Source organism: Mobula hypostoma, chromosome 18, assembly GCF_963921235.1.
Source record: "Mobula hypostoma chromosome 18, sMobHyp1.1, whole genome shotgun sequence".
In the NCBI taxonomy this organism is placed as follows: Eukaryota; Metazoa; Chordata; class Chondrichthyes; order Myliobatiformes; family Myliobatidae; genus Mobula; species Mobula hypostoma.
This window is the reverse complement of record NC_086114.1, coordinates 26010451-26028622: the sequence shown is the minus strand read 5'-3', so window position 1 is coordinate 26028622 and position 18172 is coordinate 26010451. Positions and strand designations below refer to the sequence as shown.

Sequence of the window (18172 nt, the reverse complement as noted above, 5' to 3'; positions counted from 1 at the left end):
TCCAGTGGTTTGGTTTACTTCCACATCTCAAAGATGTCCAGGGTGACAGCTTAAATGGGCACTGTAAATTGCCATTATTAATTGGGTAAGTGGTTGAATCTGGAAATGGGGGTGGGGGGAGTTTGGAATTTTGGGAGAATTATATGGGGTGAGTGTAAGTCGGCGCAGGATGGCTAGCCTGGGCTTGGTGGGCTAAGGGGCCTGTTTTCATGATCTGTGACTAAGTACATTATATAGGAAGCCCTGTTTGCTTTGGTTCAGTAACCAAATGTTTGGAGGAAAGAATGGAAGACAGAATGTTTGGTATGATATGGCACACTCCGCCTGTAAGAGAGATGGAAACGGATTTACAGTGGATTCCAGTTAACTGAGCCTTTGGTTAACCAGGGCAGCTGTTTATTTGGGACAACTCTTAAAGGACAAAAACTAAATCGAGAAAATAGCTGGGATTCCTTTTGTTTATTTGGGACAATATACTGCTTAATTTGGACAGGAGACTGTTGCTGAACTAATGTCAGTTGCGTGCACTTGCGTGGCCATTAGACTACACTAGACTCAGACCGATCAGTTTTTAAATGGCGTCATTTGTGTGTGTTCGTGTTCAAAAGCAGTGATTTTTTTTGTCACTGATAGTTGGCGAGAAATAAGCCGTAAGATAATTCGGAACTGTTTTGCTCACCACGGTTTCAAACATACAGGTTTGGAGATGCCAGAAACAGCTGGGAGTGAAAATGAAACAATTTCACTACTTCAAATTAAGAATTGCGAAGGTACTGATAATCATCTTGAATGTTGCAATGTAAATAAAAAGATGGAGGGTGCATTCATCTAACGCAATGCATGAAGGCACGCTGTTATCTGCAACAGGTGCCTGTGCTGATTTTGTTCATTTACAGTCAATAAAAAGAACACGGCAGTGTACACTGGATGAATTCTTCCATAATAACTATTGGGAACTAATACAGTTTCATAGTACTTTAGTAGTATTGACAGTGTTCTAATTTGTACTGTATTTCATTTAGATAATGTGTTACCCAGTTAAACTGTAGTCCGTCTTTTTTAGACTCATCTACTTCCATGAAATTTCAACTAATTCCAAATTAAAACCACTTAATTTGACCAAACTGTACTAGTCATGATGTGTCCTAACTAACCAGAATCTATTGTATTTGGTATCTTCACAAGGTGATTGGATGGCCATTTAAGGGATCATAACTTGTGGAGTGTGGAAAGAGAGAAAGTAGATGGGGCTGGTGAGATTGTCATAGAACAGCTGCTACAGAAATGAGGCTATTCAGTCCATCATGTTTATGCTGGCTTCCAATACAGCAAAGATGAGATGAGAGATGGGGTCACGAGGAAAGCTTCTCTTGCCCCTTGACACAGGTGGGGTGTGGTCCTGCCTGATGGTTCTTGTCGTTCTATTTACTGTTGTATTTATTATTACCACGTATACAGTTTTCTCCGTGAGCTTTGTGCGAGGACGGAATTTCATTGCACTCTGGTGTATGTGACGTGAATCTAATCTGAATCAGAATCATAAACCATTGACCTTGAGTTAAACACGTCAAAGGGTGTTGATTGGCACAAGGGCGGTCACCAACGACTCCAGGGACCAAGAACTGGGCTTGGGGATCTGTTTGGATCGCCCTTCTTTTGGGTGGAAGGATGAGTTGGATGGGGTATCTAAGCTGGCCTTTCCATGCTGTGCCTAGCTTTCACCTCCACATGCTACTGCCAGTCTCAAGGCAGGAATGTGCCAGATTTGAGGTTTATTTTCTGGGTGAACTATTGATATTTAAGAGAGATTTTGAAGGTATTGATACATGGCATTTGTTTTGAAATTTTATTGGCGTGACTGTCAGCAAGAATCATCATCCAGGTTTGTTATTTCTTTCAGTATCTTGAGTATACCTTCTCAAGGGGCCTGTATTCCAAGTCTTGTCTCCTTCACATTCTGTCTTTCCTTTTGAGGGAAGCACCACCACATTTCAAGATTGGCTCCTTGTCTGCTTGGAGTTGAGTGTTTTAACCTTTAGTCTAGTCCACTGGGCTTTTGCCGTACCTTGGCTGTGAATTCAACCGGGAGTTCCTGCTGTGTGTGGACAGACAATGGTTCTTTTTGAACAACAGGCTTTGGATGAGGACTGGATTATGAGTCTGCTTTTTGAGTGGGGTTTACAATGAGCCCCTTGAAGATCTTGGAGACGTGGGACGAATGATTGCAGACATAGGCAGAGGGATTTGAGCACTGCATGAAACATTTAACATTAAAGAACTGCTTAACTAGGTGACAGTGTAGATGAGTAGATACTGGGCGTGTTAAAAGTTGAGAGATGGGTGGCAGACTATTGGAAGGCTTTATCAAGGTGTCCAGGAGAGCATTGGAAGAATAGTCTTGCATTAACAAAGATGAGTGAGAAGAATTCTCTAAGAATGTTTGCATGTTGCATGGAATTGGCTTGTTGTCCCTTCAGCGTAGACAATCGAGAGATTGTTTGATTGAACTGTTAAATATGTGACAAGGTACTTCAAGTAGCAAATACGGAGACACATTCTATTTCTTATCTTTCACATCTCAGAGGAATCTAAGGCCTTTCGGGAACAAAATCCAGAAACAAATTTTTGATCCATGTGGAATTCTGTTCCTCCTCCTCCTCCCAGAGTCTGAAAATGCCAGGCTGGTTTGAGCTTTCACAGTGAAGGTTGGTAATGTTTCATTTAGCCACTGGTAGCATTGGGTATGGAGCACAGGTGGTGAAATGTGACCAAAGGCAGGGGAATGGGCAAGAAGTAAAGGTCAGTGAACCAACATCTGCCAGAGTTTGGTTGCTGCGACTGGAGGGGTTGAAGTGAGTACACCTAACCACCTAACTTTGCTGGTTTTCTTCCAGGAGACGCTGGATGTTTACAAGGAGACGGTCGGGCTGTACCTAGGACGGGGCACGAGTTACGTAAACACACTACTCCAAGGGCTGCAGCCCTGGCAAGTCGCTGCCATCTCAGTCGTGGCTACTCTGCTGGCAGTGTGGCTGCATGGCTTTCTCTTCAAGCAGCAAAGTGAGTGGGGATGGCCTGGGGAGGAATAGGAATATAAATCATTGACTTTTGTATGGGGCCTTTCGCAATCTGAGGATGTCCCATAGTTGATTATTGTCACGTACAGAGTTACAGTACTTTCTAAAATGTTATTATATGGGAACAGGCCTTTAGGTCCAACTCATCCATCCTGACCAAGACGTCTGTCCGAGTTAGTACTGTTTGCCAATACTGGGCCCATGTCCCTCTGAACTTTACTACCTGTTCAAATATCTTTTAAATGTTATTGCAGCTGCCTCCACCATCTCCCCTGGCAGCTTGATCTATATGTATAACACCCTCTGAATGGAATAATTTGCTCCTCAGGTTCCTACTAAATCTTTTCCGATGCATAATTTGTACACAGCAATCCCCACAGCCCGCAGGACGTTTGCACTGAGGTGAGCTGTTGTGTAAATTGAGGGCTCCAGTGTGTCCAGATGACATCAGGGAATTCCTTGCATTTTGTGGCGAGAGATCTATCATCCCCATTTCTCGGCAGTCATGGCTCATTGTGGGAAGGGTCACCCCAGAAGCTTGAGCGGAAAGTGTAGGCTGACACACCAGTGCAGTGTTGAGGGATGACTGTACTGTCAGAAGTGGTAGTTTTTAAATGAGGCCTGAGTAAGGCAGTTTTACGGTGGTGAGGTTGTGTCAGAGGTCCAACGAAGCACATTCTACTCCATGTTTGGAGTAGGCATGTGTGACTTTCCCCTGGGAGCTTCAGTTTCCTCCTACTTGGAAGGATGTGTTGGTTAATGGGTTAATTGGTGTCTATAAATTACCCCTGTTATGTGTGTTGGGTAGGTTGATGGGTGGTGTTGAGGGGTATTTGTGTGAGAAGAGGTTATAGGACTATGAATGGAGGAATGGGATGCTCTGAGAGTTGGCATAGACTTGATAGATACGTCAAGTCTCACTCCAAATATGAAAATTGTAATCTCTCTCAACCTAGCTTCTCCTGCAGATGGGTGAGAAACTATTTTAAAGAGGGGCAGCTGAGATCACTGCATTGTGTCACTATTTTATAATAGTAATTGCTTTACTTAGTCATAGAAAAGTACAGGACAGAAACAGGCCCTTCGGCCCATCAAGTCCATGCCGAACCATTTGAATTGTTTATTCCCATCGTCTTGCACTGGGACCATACCCACCATGCCCCTTCCATCCTTGTACTATCCAAACTTCTAAACAGTGAAATTGAGCTTGCATGAACCACTTGCGCTGGCAGCTCGTTCCACCCACTCGAACCCTCTAAGTGAAGAAGTTTCCCCTCATGTTCCTCTTAAACACTTCACCTTTCACCATTAACCCATGACCTCTACTTGTACTCCCACCCAACCTCAATAGGAAAAGCCTGCTTGCATGTACCCTTCATAATTTTGTGTACCTCCATCAAATCTCTCAATCTTCTTCTTTCCAATGAAAAAAATTCTAACCTATTCAATCTTCCCTTGTAACTCAGGTCCTCCAGCACTGGCAACATCCTTTTAACTTTTCTCTGTACTCCTTCAACCTTATTTACATCTTTCCTCTAGGTAGGTGCCCAAAACTGTACACAATACTCTGGATTAGGTCTCAGCAATGTCTTGTACAACAACTTAACATTCCATCTCCTGTACTCAGTCCTTTGATTGATGAAGGCCATTGTGACAAAAACTTTCTTGGTAACTCATGAATTAATAAATCTCTACAATTATGGGCTGTCTCCTCACAAAGACCAGGAATGTCTGTTTTGAATCCAGTCTTAACTTTATCAGATACACCTGAACTTTGCATGTGTTGTACTTTTTGTCTTCAGTTTAGATCTGTGTTACTCAAAGTTTAGTGGGCATTCCTTGTATAAAAACAAGGATTGTGTTTTTATATTTGATGAAAATGAAGTAAAATAGTATTTTTTTTCTGATCTGATAACTAGAGGGAGTCAATCAGACTAAAATGATCAGTATTTTGTTTTGCACCTCTTGGACTTCTTCCTTGAAATTAATTCTACTGTGAGGTTGAAACAGGCTGCAGTTTTGTGGATTACTGTATTTGCCAACGATGTGAAGGAAGGTCCTTTCTGACTTGGAGATCCTGCGCCTGTTTTCCACCGTTGATTATTATTTTTTTTCTTTTTTCTCTCCGCAGGTATTTCCTTACGACTAAGAAATTTCTTCTTCAGAATGATGAGAAAATTGCCATTTCTGGCTGCTTCAGTAAGTATGTTCATCATTTTAATAAGGTAGGATTTTCAGTGGAATATGCAGGAAGGCATGATGGTTTTTTTTTGCTGTTGAATGTGGAAGATTTCCTCTGTGATCGTAACATTGATCACTTTGTTAGGTCTCCCTTAACTTCCTCCCCCTCAAGTTTAGAACACTCCCTGTTTTCATACCTACACTGTATGAGCTGCCTCCGCCGCCCCCCCCCCCGCCCCGGATATTTTTGATGAATCCCCTCTGTAACACTCAGGCAAGGCTGTGAAATTGTTGCTGAATTACAGTATCTAGAGTGCAACTTAAACTTAAGCAATAATTTAAAAAGCTTTATCATCATTTGTAATCAATGGCTCAATTTGCAAAGCCAAGCTCACTTCTGTTTATCCTCTCTGCCACCTTTGTTCCTGGGTCCCTCCACTTTTGTGCCCCCTCAAAATCATCTATCTTGTCTCTTTTATGTTGCTTCTCCCAGAATGCATCACTTTGCACTTTTCCCCACCACACTGCGTTTGCCACCAAAGTCTTCTGACTTTGTCACCCTCATCCATGTACTCGTGTAGTGTGTTCCTATACGTGTGATGTGCAACACTCACCGGCTATATGTCATCCACAAGTTGGAGAATTGTACTCCTACTCATTTACCTATCGCTCTAGACATCCCACCCTGCAAAAACTCGTTTTAGGGAGTTAGCTCCCACCCCTGGTCGACCTCCAAGGGTGTATGTAATACTTTGTTTAGTGATTTTGACTAATCTGTAAACCAAGTTGGGTATATGCAGAAAATGTGACATTAAAATATGTACTTATTATATTATAATGGAGTCGTTTTTTTATTCTTTTACAACTTCAAGCAAGTCTACAGGGAGTTTGGCCTCATCACGTAGGACATCAATAGCGTAGCTCCTTAGCAGCTAGCCAGCTAGTTTAAATAACGTTAGCTATGCTACTGAACGAATGACACCTGTTAATCTCACCTCAACATGTCTTTTATGTTTTAACCCACCATGGGCAATAGAAAAGTCACTGTTGTGAATAGTGCAGCGAGCAACACTGTCATTATTTTTGAGGTCAACTGTAAAGCCCACCCACAGAGAAAACTGATATGTCTACTTAGCACGAAACGAGACCAATCAGAATGCTCGCTCTCGCTCTCCCTCTCAAAAAAATCGATTTCCTGAATATTGTTTATAATTTCTGGGCGCGAGGGAGCCACTATCAATATGCTGGAGACTCCCGGAACTTCCGGGAGAGGTGGGATGTCTGTTGCTCTGATCTGGAAGAGGGATATATCGTACTCTGCTCTACTAGTTTATTTTTATTCATTGCAAAGTGTTAAAAGCACCATAGTGTATCCCTTTGCTGTTAAATAAACTGAGATGGGAAGTGATCTGTTTGCACAATCCTATGTCATTGTCATGTCTTGTCATCCCATTCTCAGCGCATTGGTGGTAGTGAAAGAAAAAGATCTGAAAAGCCATATGACAAAAAGAATCTTGAATTTCTCTTAACCATGACCCCAAATTCAAGTGATAATAATTGAAGTTTGTCATGTATACAATATATCGAAATATGCAGTGAAATGTATCGCAACACATGCAAAATGCTGGAGGAACTCGGCAGGACAGGCAACATCTGTGGAAAAGAGAACTGTCGACGTTTTGGGCCGAGACCCTTCACCAGGATGGTACTCTTTTCCATAGATGCTGTCTGGCCTGCTGAGCTCCTCCAGCATTTTGTGTGTGTTGTTTTGATTTCCAGCACCTGCAGACTTTCTCTTGCTAGTGAAATGCGTTGTTTGTGTTAACACCCAAGGGGAGTGCTGAGGGATGCCTGCTTCTGGTGCCAACATAGGATGCCCACAACGCATCACAGAACACAATAATCAACAAACAACAACAGCAAAAAACAAGCCCCGTTCTTCCCTCCAGTCCTTTAATGCCTGAACAGGTCTTCAGCTCCAACCTTCAGTGGACAGGCTTGGGCCTGTAGACACTGGGCTTCAATTTCCCCAGTGGACTCACAGATTGTTGCAGACTCAGAATCAGCCAACGGCCTAGACTTCCAGACTTCTGATTCATCCTTGGGCCTTGGTCCTTGGCATCGAGCCCAGGACACACCGAGCACCAGGCCTCGAAATCCGGAATTGCTGATTGTGGGAATCTGAACACTTCGCTTCGAATGTCGGTCCCATTGATTCACGAACCCTGGGGATCATCGGAACCCGTTCATCCTGTCTGCATCGAACTATGAATCTGGAACTCGATGACGTCATGACACCTCATAATAATTTTTGGCTCAGAATGAAACGGGTTTGCCTTTCACTTGAGAACTTCAGAGGTTTAGCATTACCTAACTTTAGATTTTATTATTGGGCTATTAATATTCGACATATGAAATTTTGGTTACTTGACCGGGATATACTATCTATTCCTAAATGGGTAGCATTGGAATTACAATCTGTTCAGGGTTATACACTTGGTTCTATTTTAGGTTCATCTCTTCCTTTTGATTCGAAATGCCTTAAGCAGGTCTCTAACCCGATCGTTAAATATGCTTTGCGTATTTGGTTCCAATTCAGAAAATTTTTTGATCTTAATCAATTCGGGTTAGCGATTCCTATTTTAGGTAACATATTTTTTCCTCCCTCTTTTACGGATCGCGCTTTTCAAACTTGGAAGACTAAGGGTATTTTACGGTTTTTGGATTTATTTTTAGATGGTTCCCTTATGTCTTTTGAACAATTATCTAATAAATATAACTTATCAAGAATACATTTTTTTAGATATTTACAAGTTAGAAATTTCCTAAGTACTATACTTTCTTCCTTTCCAATGCTTCCTCCTATATATATTTTAGATTCGATAATTAACCTTAATCCATGTCAGAAAGGTGCATCGGCTATGATTTATAATATTATTATGAAACTTAGGAAAGCTCCATTTGATAAGATTAGGGTAGATTGGGAACAGGAATTGGGGCTTACCATTTCTGTGGATGATTGGGGGCAGATTTTACAATTAGTTAATACTTCCTCTATTTGTGCTAAACATTCCCTAATTCAATTTAAAGTGGTGCATAGAGCACATATGTCCAAAGATAAGTTAGCGCGTTTTTACTCGCATATTAATCCTTTCTGTGATAGATGTTCGGGGCAGATAGCCTCTTTAACTCATATGTTTTGGTCTTGCCCTACTTTGGAAACTTTTTGGAGAGATATTTTCAATATTATTTCTAAGGTATTAAATATAGATATCTCTCCTCACCCTATTACTGCTATCTTTGGACTACCTAAAATTTCTAGTAATCTTTCCCCTTCAGCCCGTAGAATGATTGCATTTCTTACTTTAATGGCGAAAAGATGTATTTTACAACATTGGAAAGAGCTTAATGCTCCAACTACCTTTTTTTGGTTTTCTCAGACGATTTTATGTTTGAATCTGGAGAAAATTAGAAGTAACCTTTATGATTCTTCATTTAAATTTGAACAGATTTGGGGACCTTTTATTCGATATTTTCATTTAATGTAATATTTACCCTTCTTGTTTTTTTTCACTGTTTTAATGGAGGTCGGGATTGAGGACGTGATTTTAAGTTTAACTCTGTTTGGTTTCAAGTTAGCCCATTGCTTTGCTTTGCTTTTAGTTAGTTGCACGGTGGGTTTTTTTTTGGGTTTTTTTTTTCTTTTTTTCCATTGATATATATAAAATCTAGTATACTATTATGTTATCTTGGTTTCTTATGCTTAAATTACATTGTTTGTAGTATTTTCTTTTTGGTATTGTTATCTTTTGGAATTTTATTATACTTTAACATTGTATTAATGTTTATATGGCTTACCTTTTTTGTATACTTACTCAATAAAAAGATCTAAAAAGAAAAAAGAAAGAAAGAGAACTTCAGTGCACCGCTGGACAGTAGGGATAAGATGGTGATGGCAAAATGGGGTTGAGCAGGGTACTGAGTACTTAGCTCATTGAACTGCTCCACCGGTTTGAGACCTACCTAGCTTTTCCCCACATTTTTAATACCTTTGTTAGCAAATACCAGTTAATCTTCAGTGTACATGAAAAATTGTTGCTCTTTGCAATAGAGGCCTCTGCAGACAGAAGCTGGTACAATTTCTGATTTCTCTCCTGAATGTACTGGATCTAATTTTTCATCCTAATTTTCTTGGTCCTTTTTCCCCAGCTGGTGCCAATAGTTTTATTTATTCCTTCAGTCCAATTTTATGTCAAACTTTATAAATTCCAGGGGATGGGATCTAGTTTGTGTAAGCTCCTTTCTGCGTTTTAACCTTTGTAGCCCATATCATTAAAGTTCCCATGCTCGCTGCCCGAAACCAGCATCTGCTATCATCCATGGTGACACGCACAAAATGGTGGAAAGACGCAGCAGGTCAGGCAGCATCTACGGATATATATCCTGTCACCCTATCCCTGCTGTGTTATAAAGAGCACTGTTCGTTGGCAGTGTGAAACTTCTACTTTCTGCTCTGCCCTTGGAAGGAATAAATGTACATCCCTCCATCAGGAAAGGAAAGCATTTGGTACATCTGTTCTCTTTGTAAAATCAATCCAAAACCAGCTCTACTGCTTGCCTTTCTTGCTTGTAGACCTGTCTTTACTTTGTTTCCAATGCTGGGGTCTTGTTCTTTCCTGTGAAGATACACTGGCCAGTTTGAAATGGTGCAGACATCCATGTTCAAGTGGAAATTAAAGGGTTGGGAACTATGTTGACTATATGGTTTGGTAAGGGAAGCGAACAACGTTCCTTAAATATTAATGTAGTTGCTGATTTTATTGTTGCGTCACATCAGGGATTTTTTTTTAATCCACTCGGATTGGCATGGCAGAAGTAACATGATCCCCTTGCTGTTTCTGATGAGGAAAACAAGATCACATTGGTAGTTTATGGAGCAATTTGTCAGCAGGGCAAAGGTCACTGTGGCTTTGGATTGCTTTCACATCCACTTCTGTGTCTGTCAAGCGCACTGCACTCTGTGCTTTATTCCTGGCACATGTCCAGCTCTGTACTGAGTGTAGAGTTTGGATCTGGTCTATCATTGAATGTTGTTCTAGGCCAGGAAGCACTTCATTTTGATTATTGTTTTGTTTTTAAAGAAAGATTTTAAAAATACTTGAAAGCTGAGGAGTGATTTTGAAAAAGGAAGCATGCTCCAAGCTACTTGTACTCAGATTTGTGCTTTGTGGGAACCTAGCGTAGAGTATTTTTTATTTTGGTTCATTTTACTTTTAACTCTACAACCAACATCAGTCCTCGATAATTAATTGATTCTGACAAATCTAAGGAAACTTTTGTTATCGAACTGTAGTTGTGACTGAAGAACTACTTCCTGGCAGGTTCCTGCTTGGTTAGATATAAAACGACTGCAGTTTTGTGGAGTTTATGATGAGATGCAGGGAATTAGCACATTAAACCCTCTTGATGCACTCCATCAACAGATACAGAAGCAACTTGACAAAGCACTGAATGACCTGTCTTCGAGTGTCTTAACCCTGGAGGATGGAATGACCTATGTCACGTCTTTGCCTACACATGGGCTGACAGAATCGGATCTCCTCCTCAAGGTTAAAGAGTACACCGCAATGGGTGAGTTAACGTGATTGTAACTTGAAAAGGTTTGGCTTGAATTCATTGCTGCTTTCCTTCTGAAAGAAGTAGGATGAGTTTTATTCATTGGGGTAGAAATCCATTCAGTGCTTGTGACTGTGCATAGCACTCTTACTGAAGTTTCATTCTATGGGCTCAATGAACCTAATTCTAGCAGGGAAGAGCTGCATTTAAATTTCCAGCATCTGCAGGACTTTTAATTTTTCTTTTCCATTTCCCATTCATCACTAGACATTTAACTTGCATCTGATTTAAATCTGTTGGTTAACTGTGTCACAGTGAGTAACGCTCACAGCTGAAGTTCCTGCAGCTTGAAGCCCTGCACTGGAATCCAGTTCTGTCTCTTGAGATGTTCAACTTTGTCCATTCTCTGGTCAATCAATTAAAAGTTAAGGGAGTTGTTAACTATTACTCATCAGTCAATCAACATAATCTTAAAAATAAAGCTGATTATCAGTACATTGTTACATTACTGCGTTTAGGGGTATGATTTGCCTGAATAAATAAAACATGTCCAAATGTAACTTCCTACATTACAAAGTGACCACACTCCAAACTACCGCTGACTTTAAAAAAGCGTTTAGCATTGAGCTATTTCAGCGCTGACAATCTGAGTTTAATTCCGCTGCTGTCTAAGGAGTTTGTACGTTCTCCCTGCGACCAAGTGAGTTTCCTCCGCGTGCTCCAGTTTCCTCGCACTTTCCAAAGATGTAGGATTTAGTAGGTTAATTGGGCAGGGTGGGCTTGTTGGGCCGGAAGGTCCTGTAAAATAAACTGTAAGACAACAGCTGCATTAAATATTTAAATGATGTGGCATTCCTTTGTAGATGGCTGTCTGTCTACCACTTTGCATTGTAAAAGTGTGCCTGCAAAGTGAACAGCGAGTGTTTTAAACTAGCCAAAGCAAAATTCATCAGCTTGTACTGATAATATTCTTCGCTTGAATTAGCTAAGCTGAGATGGCAATGTATAGCTTTGCCTGCATTAACACCTAGCTTTGCTGCCTGCAGTGTTATTTGATCATGGTTAAAACCCTGCCTTGAACAGGACCTAGAGGTTGATGCGTGTTTGTCTTATCCTCTGACTCGAAACCTTGCATTGTGTTGTTTGGATTTACTGTGTCTTTCCATAAGAAAATGAAACTCATGTTGATTTTGGTGATGTATACGTTGCTTGATAATAACTTCACTTTGAACTTTGTATTTTGCAGGGGAAACATGTTGGGAAAAGGGGCAAGTTTCTGGGACAGTGTACAGTGGTGAAGAGCAACTCACAAAGCTGATGGTGAAGGTAGGAGATGGCTTGATGTATCATTACAAAACATCAACACTGGCCCCCTTACCTGTGGTAATTCTAATCCTCTCGCTGTTTTCCTTCACTGCCTGCATGATACCAGCCACATGAGAATGGATGCCAACAAGATGGCCCCTGCAGTGCAAGGAAACCTCCTGCCTTTATATCAGCCCCTATAATTTAATATTGGCAGAAAGACATGGCAGGACTTTGACAGATTGTTGCATGACCTATTTGAGGGCAAGAAATGGGGAAAGTAGGAGGCCATTCCATCCCTCAAACCTGCAGTAATTGTTTGTTTCAAATCAATTTGTCTTTCCAATCAGGATATCTCCTAAAATAAATGTGAATGAGAGAATGAAAGTAGGAGTGGGCAACAGGACCTCTCAAATCTGCTCTGCTATTCAATATGGTCATGCCAGGTCTACCATAGGCCTTGTGTCCTATTCTTGTGCCAGTTCCCCAAAACACTCAATACTCGTTCCTTCTTAAATATGTCTGCTTCCTCTTTAAATAGCCCTGGTGATGACGTCTTCCTGTCTGAGATAGATTCATCCACTGTGAAAAGTTCCTGTTCACCTCAGTTTGAAATGGCTATGTAATCTTGCATTATTCTTGCGTTTACACCATTAGTGTTAAATTCGATAATTTGGGAGTTTACACTCATGGAAACTTCTAACTTGTCATACCTCCTCAGAACCTTGTGTTTCAATGAGATGATCTGTCATGCTTAAACCAATGAATATAGATATAATTCTTTTAGGAATGCATGATAGAAATTAGCCGGGTGAATTTTTTTGGGCTGCTTCTAATGGTAGTACATCCTTTATTAAATGAGGGGACCAAAATTGTGTTCCGTTCTGGTTGTCTCATTATAGGAAGTATGTGGAAGCTTCAGGGAAAGTGCGGAGGAGATTTATCAGGAGGCTGTCTGGATTAGAAAGCATGTCTTACGAGAGCAGGTTGAACAGGCTAGGAATTTTCTCCTTGGCGAGGAGGAGGATGAGACATGACTTAATAGAGGTGTACAAGATGATAAGAGTGGACAGCAAGAGTTTTTTCCCCCAAGGTAGAAATGGCTAATATGAAGGGGCATGACTTTAAGGTGACGAGGAAGGTAAAGAGTGTATGGACCAGGGAGTGTAAAGCGTGTGTGTTGCTTGGATTTCCAGCATCTGCAGATTTTCTCCTATTTGTGAGTGTATGTCAGCAGTAGGTTTTTTTTTTTACAGAGCATAATAGGTGATTGGAAAATGCTGCCAGCGGTGGTGATGGTGGAGGTAGATAGATTAGGGACATTTAAGAAACTCAGATAAGCACATAGGTGAAAGAAAACTGGAGGCTATTTGGGAGGAAGGGGTTAGATTGATCTTGGAGTGGGTTAAGACTATGGGCTGAAGAGCCTGTTCTGTGCAGTTCTGTTCTATGAAGCTGCTCAGTAGTCCAGGTGTAGCCTTGCTAGTACCACCAGCACAGTTGTAACAATACTTCCACATTTCCAAACTCCAACCTTCTTGCTATAAGGTCAACTTCCCATTTGCTTCCCTTGTCCCCTGCACCACTTTTAGCTGAGAATTGAGGCTTAGTCAAATCAGAAACCAAGCATCTGTCGATCTCCTCTTAAATAAACACTGTGACTGAGGATTAATAGCTCACTGGAGTAGCAGACACAAGACGTTTCTAACAGTTTGTGAAGAAATCTGTCCTTATCTTAGCCTATAAGCTATCTGCGTTCAGAGGGTCTGCCCTGTAGTAGTAGATTCCAGCCAAGTTCATTCAGTGAGATTCTCTCAACCTCTACTTCAGGAAAATTATTGCATCAGTATTCACAATCTCTTCTCTTGACACTATCTTTCTAGTCCTCCCCTCGTGCCCTCCTAAATATACATTCAAAAAAATTCCATATCTCAGGTGTCAACCTCATAGTTATCTGACATCCTTTGTCCCTGCTTGGTTAAGGGAACCAAGCTGTATTTGTTGTTCCAGGTGTGTTATTACAAATCAAAAAAGAATGGAATAAACTTTCTTCATCAAAATATTAGAGTGGATAATGAAGGCATGTAGGAGTTTGATACTTTCCCAGCTGCTGTTTTTCTGAAGGAAATTTCTATATCTTAATGATCCTATGAGACCAGAACCCTGGTTAATTCCAGACCATGAGCAAGCACCATTACTTAATTGCTCAGTGCGAAAGAGGAACTTACATTTATTTTAATCTCTTAACTGCATTTTTTTCGTTTAGTTTCAGCCATGTTCTCCAGTTTCCTCCTGCATTCAAAAGTCAGGAGGGTCGGGAGATAGTTGGTCACTGTGAATTCTCCCTAGCGTGCAGGCAAGTTGCAAAATCTGGGCGGGGGGTAGGTTAAAAAGGGAATAAGTGTGATTGGGTGGTTGATGGTCAGAGTACTGACTTGGCAGACCAAAGAGTGCGTCTTGCGTATGCCTGACAGCTGATGTGTGTGGTAAATTCCCACCAACGTCAGTATGTGTGTGTTGGGGCCTCTGACTAAAGAGCTCTAAAGCTGTGGATTGAATTCCCCCTCTCAAGATCAACCACATTACTGTTCCTTGGCCTTTGCTCATTTGCTGCTGGAATTCTTACCTAAAACTATAACTGCAAACTGGTATTTCAATAAAACAAGAAAATGGAACCACTCAGGGGTCATCTCAACATCTGTGGAATGAGAAACTGTTAACATTTCAAGCTGGGAAGGTTCTGATAAAGCACCTTAGAAAATAGTGTCTCTTTCCACAGATGCTGCCTAACCTGCTGAGAATTAACAGCATTTTCCATTTTCTTTCCTATTTCCAGCAACTGCAGAGTTTATCTTATTCCATTTCATCCCCCTCTCCTATTTTTAGTCCTCTAAGTCTCCAATATCCCACACTTCCTTACAACAGTGTGTTCTAGTCAGCCATCAATCCGACTCTCACTGATCTTTGGTGATACCTGATTAGGCCTCTTTTTAAGTTCTTTTCCACCAATTTTACAATTGTCTCCAGCCTCACTACGTTCTACCTCACTGGCACTCACTGTTTTAGCAATCTTCCCTTCACTTCCTGACACCCCTCCCAAATCCTCTCCATCCCAGCTATCTTCTCTCCTGATGTAAGGAGTTTGCACAGAACATTGCCGACTCCTTCCCCCAGTAAATGCTCTTTGGCCCCGCTGAGTTCCTCCAGCCGATTGTTGCCCCAGATTCCAGTATCTGCCCTCTTTTTTTTGTGTTCTCTTCCTGTGTCTCTCAATTCCGTTCAGAATGCTGGTGCCTCTTCGATGGATTTACAGTTGGAGGAGTCAGGACAAATTAGGAAGGGGCACAGTCAGTTGCAAACATGGCATTGCAGAGTGTTGGGTAATATGGGTAGGTTGGTGAGTGAACCTACCAGGTTGAAATGCTGGAGAATAGAATAGTGATTGATGCCTCTGTTGGTCAGGATGGATCCTGGATGTTGATACACAAGCCAGGGCAGTGTAATATGAGAAGCAAGCTGTTGCCCATGTAGCAAGCTCTGCCTCTCCATTGCATCTGAGAAATCCAAAGGATCAGCAGAGACCAATAAGGTTTGGTACCAGCAGTGTTGCAGGAGTTGCCAGTCAGTGTCGAGCTCAATGTAGGACTGCCGTAGGGACTCCAGCTCTAGATTTTTCCCTCTGGGTTTACTCCCAAAGTCTTCCCCGTCAGCTTGTATAGCTGCAAGGCAGTGGAAGTTTGAGATCGGAGTTTTTCTTCTCCTAGATGATCTGCCAACCATGGCTGACAGGCCCCATCTGCCTGAGGCGACTAGTTTTAAGGCACCAGTAACCTACCTTTGTCCCTTCTTCTGTCAGTAGAAATGGTTCCACCAGGTTTAGCAGCCAAGCTACACGAGAAGACCAGGAGCATTGTTCAAGACAATGGATTGCAGTGCTACTCCAGTCTGTGCTAAACAGATATTTACAATGCATTGTGTATGGCTTACTTGAAAAATATCTCTTTTTTTACATGCAACAAGTGACTTAGATAGTCCATAACACTCAAAGGCCATTGACAAGCTAGAGTGTAGCATTATTCAGCTGCACAGCAGTCCACAGGAAGAAGCTGTTTTGTAGTCTTCCTGCAACACACATAAAAGTTGCTGGTGAACGCAGCAGGCCAGGCAACAGCTCTAGCAAGAGGTACAGTCAATGTTTTGGGCCGAGACCTTTCATCAGGCTAAGTCTTAGCTAAGACGTTTCTGTATCTCCTACCAAATGGCAGGTCTCGGCCGGAAATGTGGACAGTTTACTCTTTTCCATAGATGCTGCCTGGCCTGCTGAGTTCCTCCTGCATTTTGTGTGCATTACTTGGATTTCCAGCATCTGCAGATTTTCTTTTGTTTGTGAATAAAGGAAGTGGGAGGGGAACCAGAGGGAAGTGGGTAGATGGTTGAGAGGGTGACCAGAATGACGAATGAGAAAAAGGGAGAGGGGTGAGTAATTACTGTAAGTTAAAGAGACAGCATTGCGACATTGACTGCGTGATGCTTTGTGATTTGTCTCTCCACTCTATCAGACACTGTTAGTGCAGCTGGTGTCTAATTGTGGGCCAATGGGTAATGGGTGCCCGATCATTGCTGCGGTGTTAAAAGCAAACTACTCTGGTGAGAGTTGATGCTTGAACAACACATCATTTTGCAACAAAGCTTTTTTTTTCCAGAGAGGTGGGGTGGGAAATGAGGGGGGAAAAAAAAACAATTTTCACCTTAGCAGCCTCCTGCATGTTCTCTGTCTGAAGGCAAGTTGTGGGTAGTGATATACTTGGCTACACGTATGCTGTTGTAGGAAGCACAGCAGCCAGATGATACCAAGTGTGCTGCTGGAAAGAGCAATGTGGTAATGAATGACCAGGCAATTTCTGAATTGGAAGGTCATGAGTTCAAGTTGCATTCAGTCCTTGGGCACGGGGTAATCTAAGCTGACGATGCAGTGCGGTAGCGAGAGACTGGTGTTGAGGTGAGGTTAAACTGAGGCCCTGGTAGTCCTCAAAAGTGAACATTGGAATGCAAATCAGAATTGGTTTTACTTTAAATCATTGGCATAGCAGTATAGTGCAATATATAAAATATACTATAAAATACCATAAGAAATAAATACATATGAAATATATTTATATGAAATGTATGTATGCATATAGTGGTCATGTGTTCATTCTCTGTTCAGAAATCTTTCAAGATGGTGCCGAAGAGTGGCGACTCTGTGGGCAGCTCTGAAAGGAATCATTGAAAAGTCACATTTAGGACTGCTGCAGCTGAAATCTAGTCACCACCACGGGTAGTTCAGAAAGCAACATTGCCTTTAACATGAAAAGCACACAGGTTAATTGAATAGCATGAGTTCTCTTGTTTCCCGGCAAATGTTTTGTGGATTAGAAAGGGAAGCTGTTCTCTTCTTTGGAGCTGAGGAATGAGAAAACTGAAGTGGTCAGTGCTCGAAGGGGCCAATATTAGCATTGTGTATGCAGAGCAGTGTACTTGACCAGGGAAACGGCAATCAACTCCTGCTCGCCCCACTGATCGAGGCATCAGCAGTGGCTGCTCGTCATTGAGTTGGTTATCTGAGAAAATCTGGAGCCAAGTGGAGATGGAGTGGGTGTCATCTGTCACATCCAACAGGAGGTGACGAGCTAGACTGTTGCAGCCAGGCAGTCTGTCAACATGCAGGCAATGGCTGTCAGTGGCTTCCTTCGCTGTGTCAGACAGGGTTTACTTGTGCCCTGCTCCTTCCATCCCTGCCCCGCTGCTTACCAGCACCAGTCCTTACGGACAGCCTCCTCACACTGCTGTGGTGGCTTGTTCCGCACCAAGCTTTGCCTTGCTGGGCTGAGATCTCTGTTTCGCAGTTGTGGGTGCACCAGTAGAGAGTACTGATTTGCGCTGGATTTCCCAGCAGGGCTCTGTGGCACCTTATGACGCATCCTTTTTAAATAATACATCAGTTTCCTACCTCC

General features: G+C 41.9%; 1 protein-coding gene across 1 annotated transcript in view; it reads left to right on the top strand.

The window, feature by feature from the left end:
- sgpl1 (sphingosine-1-phosphate lyase 1) overlaps positions 1–18172 on the top strand; it is a 114756-nt gene that overhangs the window by 30061 nt on the left and 66523 nt on the right. The window contains exons 2-5 of the mRNA XM_063070606.1: positions 2895–3060; positions 5209–5276; positions 10742–10889; positions 12121–12200. Of these exons, the coding sequence (XP_062926676.1) occupies positions 2895–3060; positions 5209–5276; positions 10742–10889; positions 12121–12200 (462 nt within the window). The remainder of the gene's footprint in view (positions 1–2894; positions 3061–5208; positions 5277–10741; positions 10890–12120; positions 12201–18172) is intronic.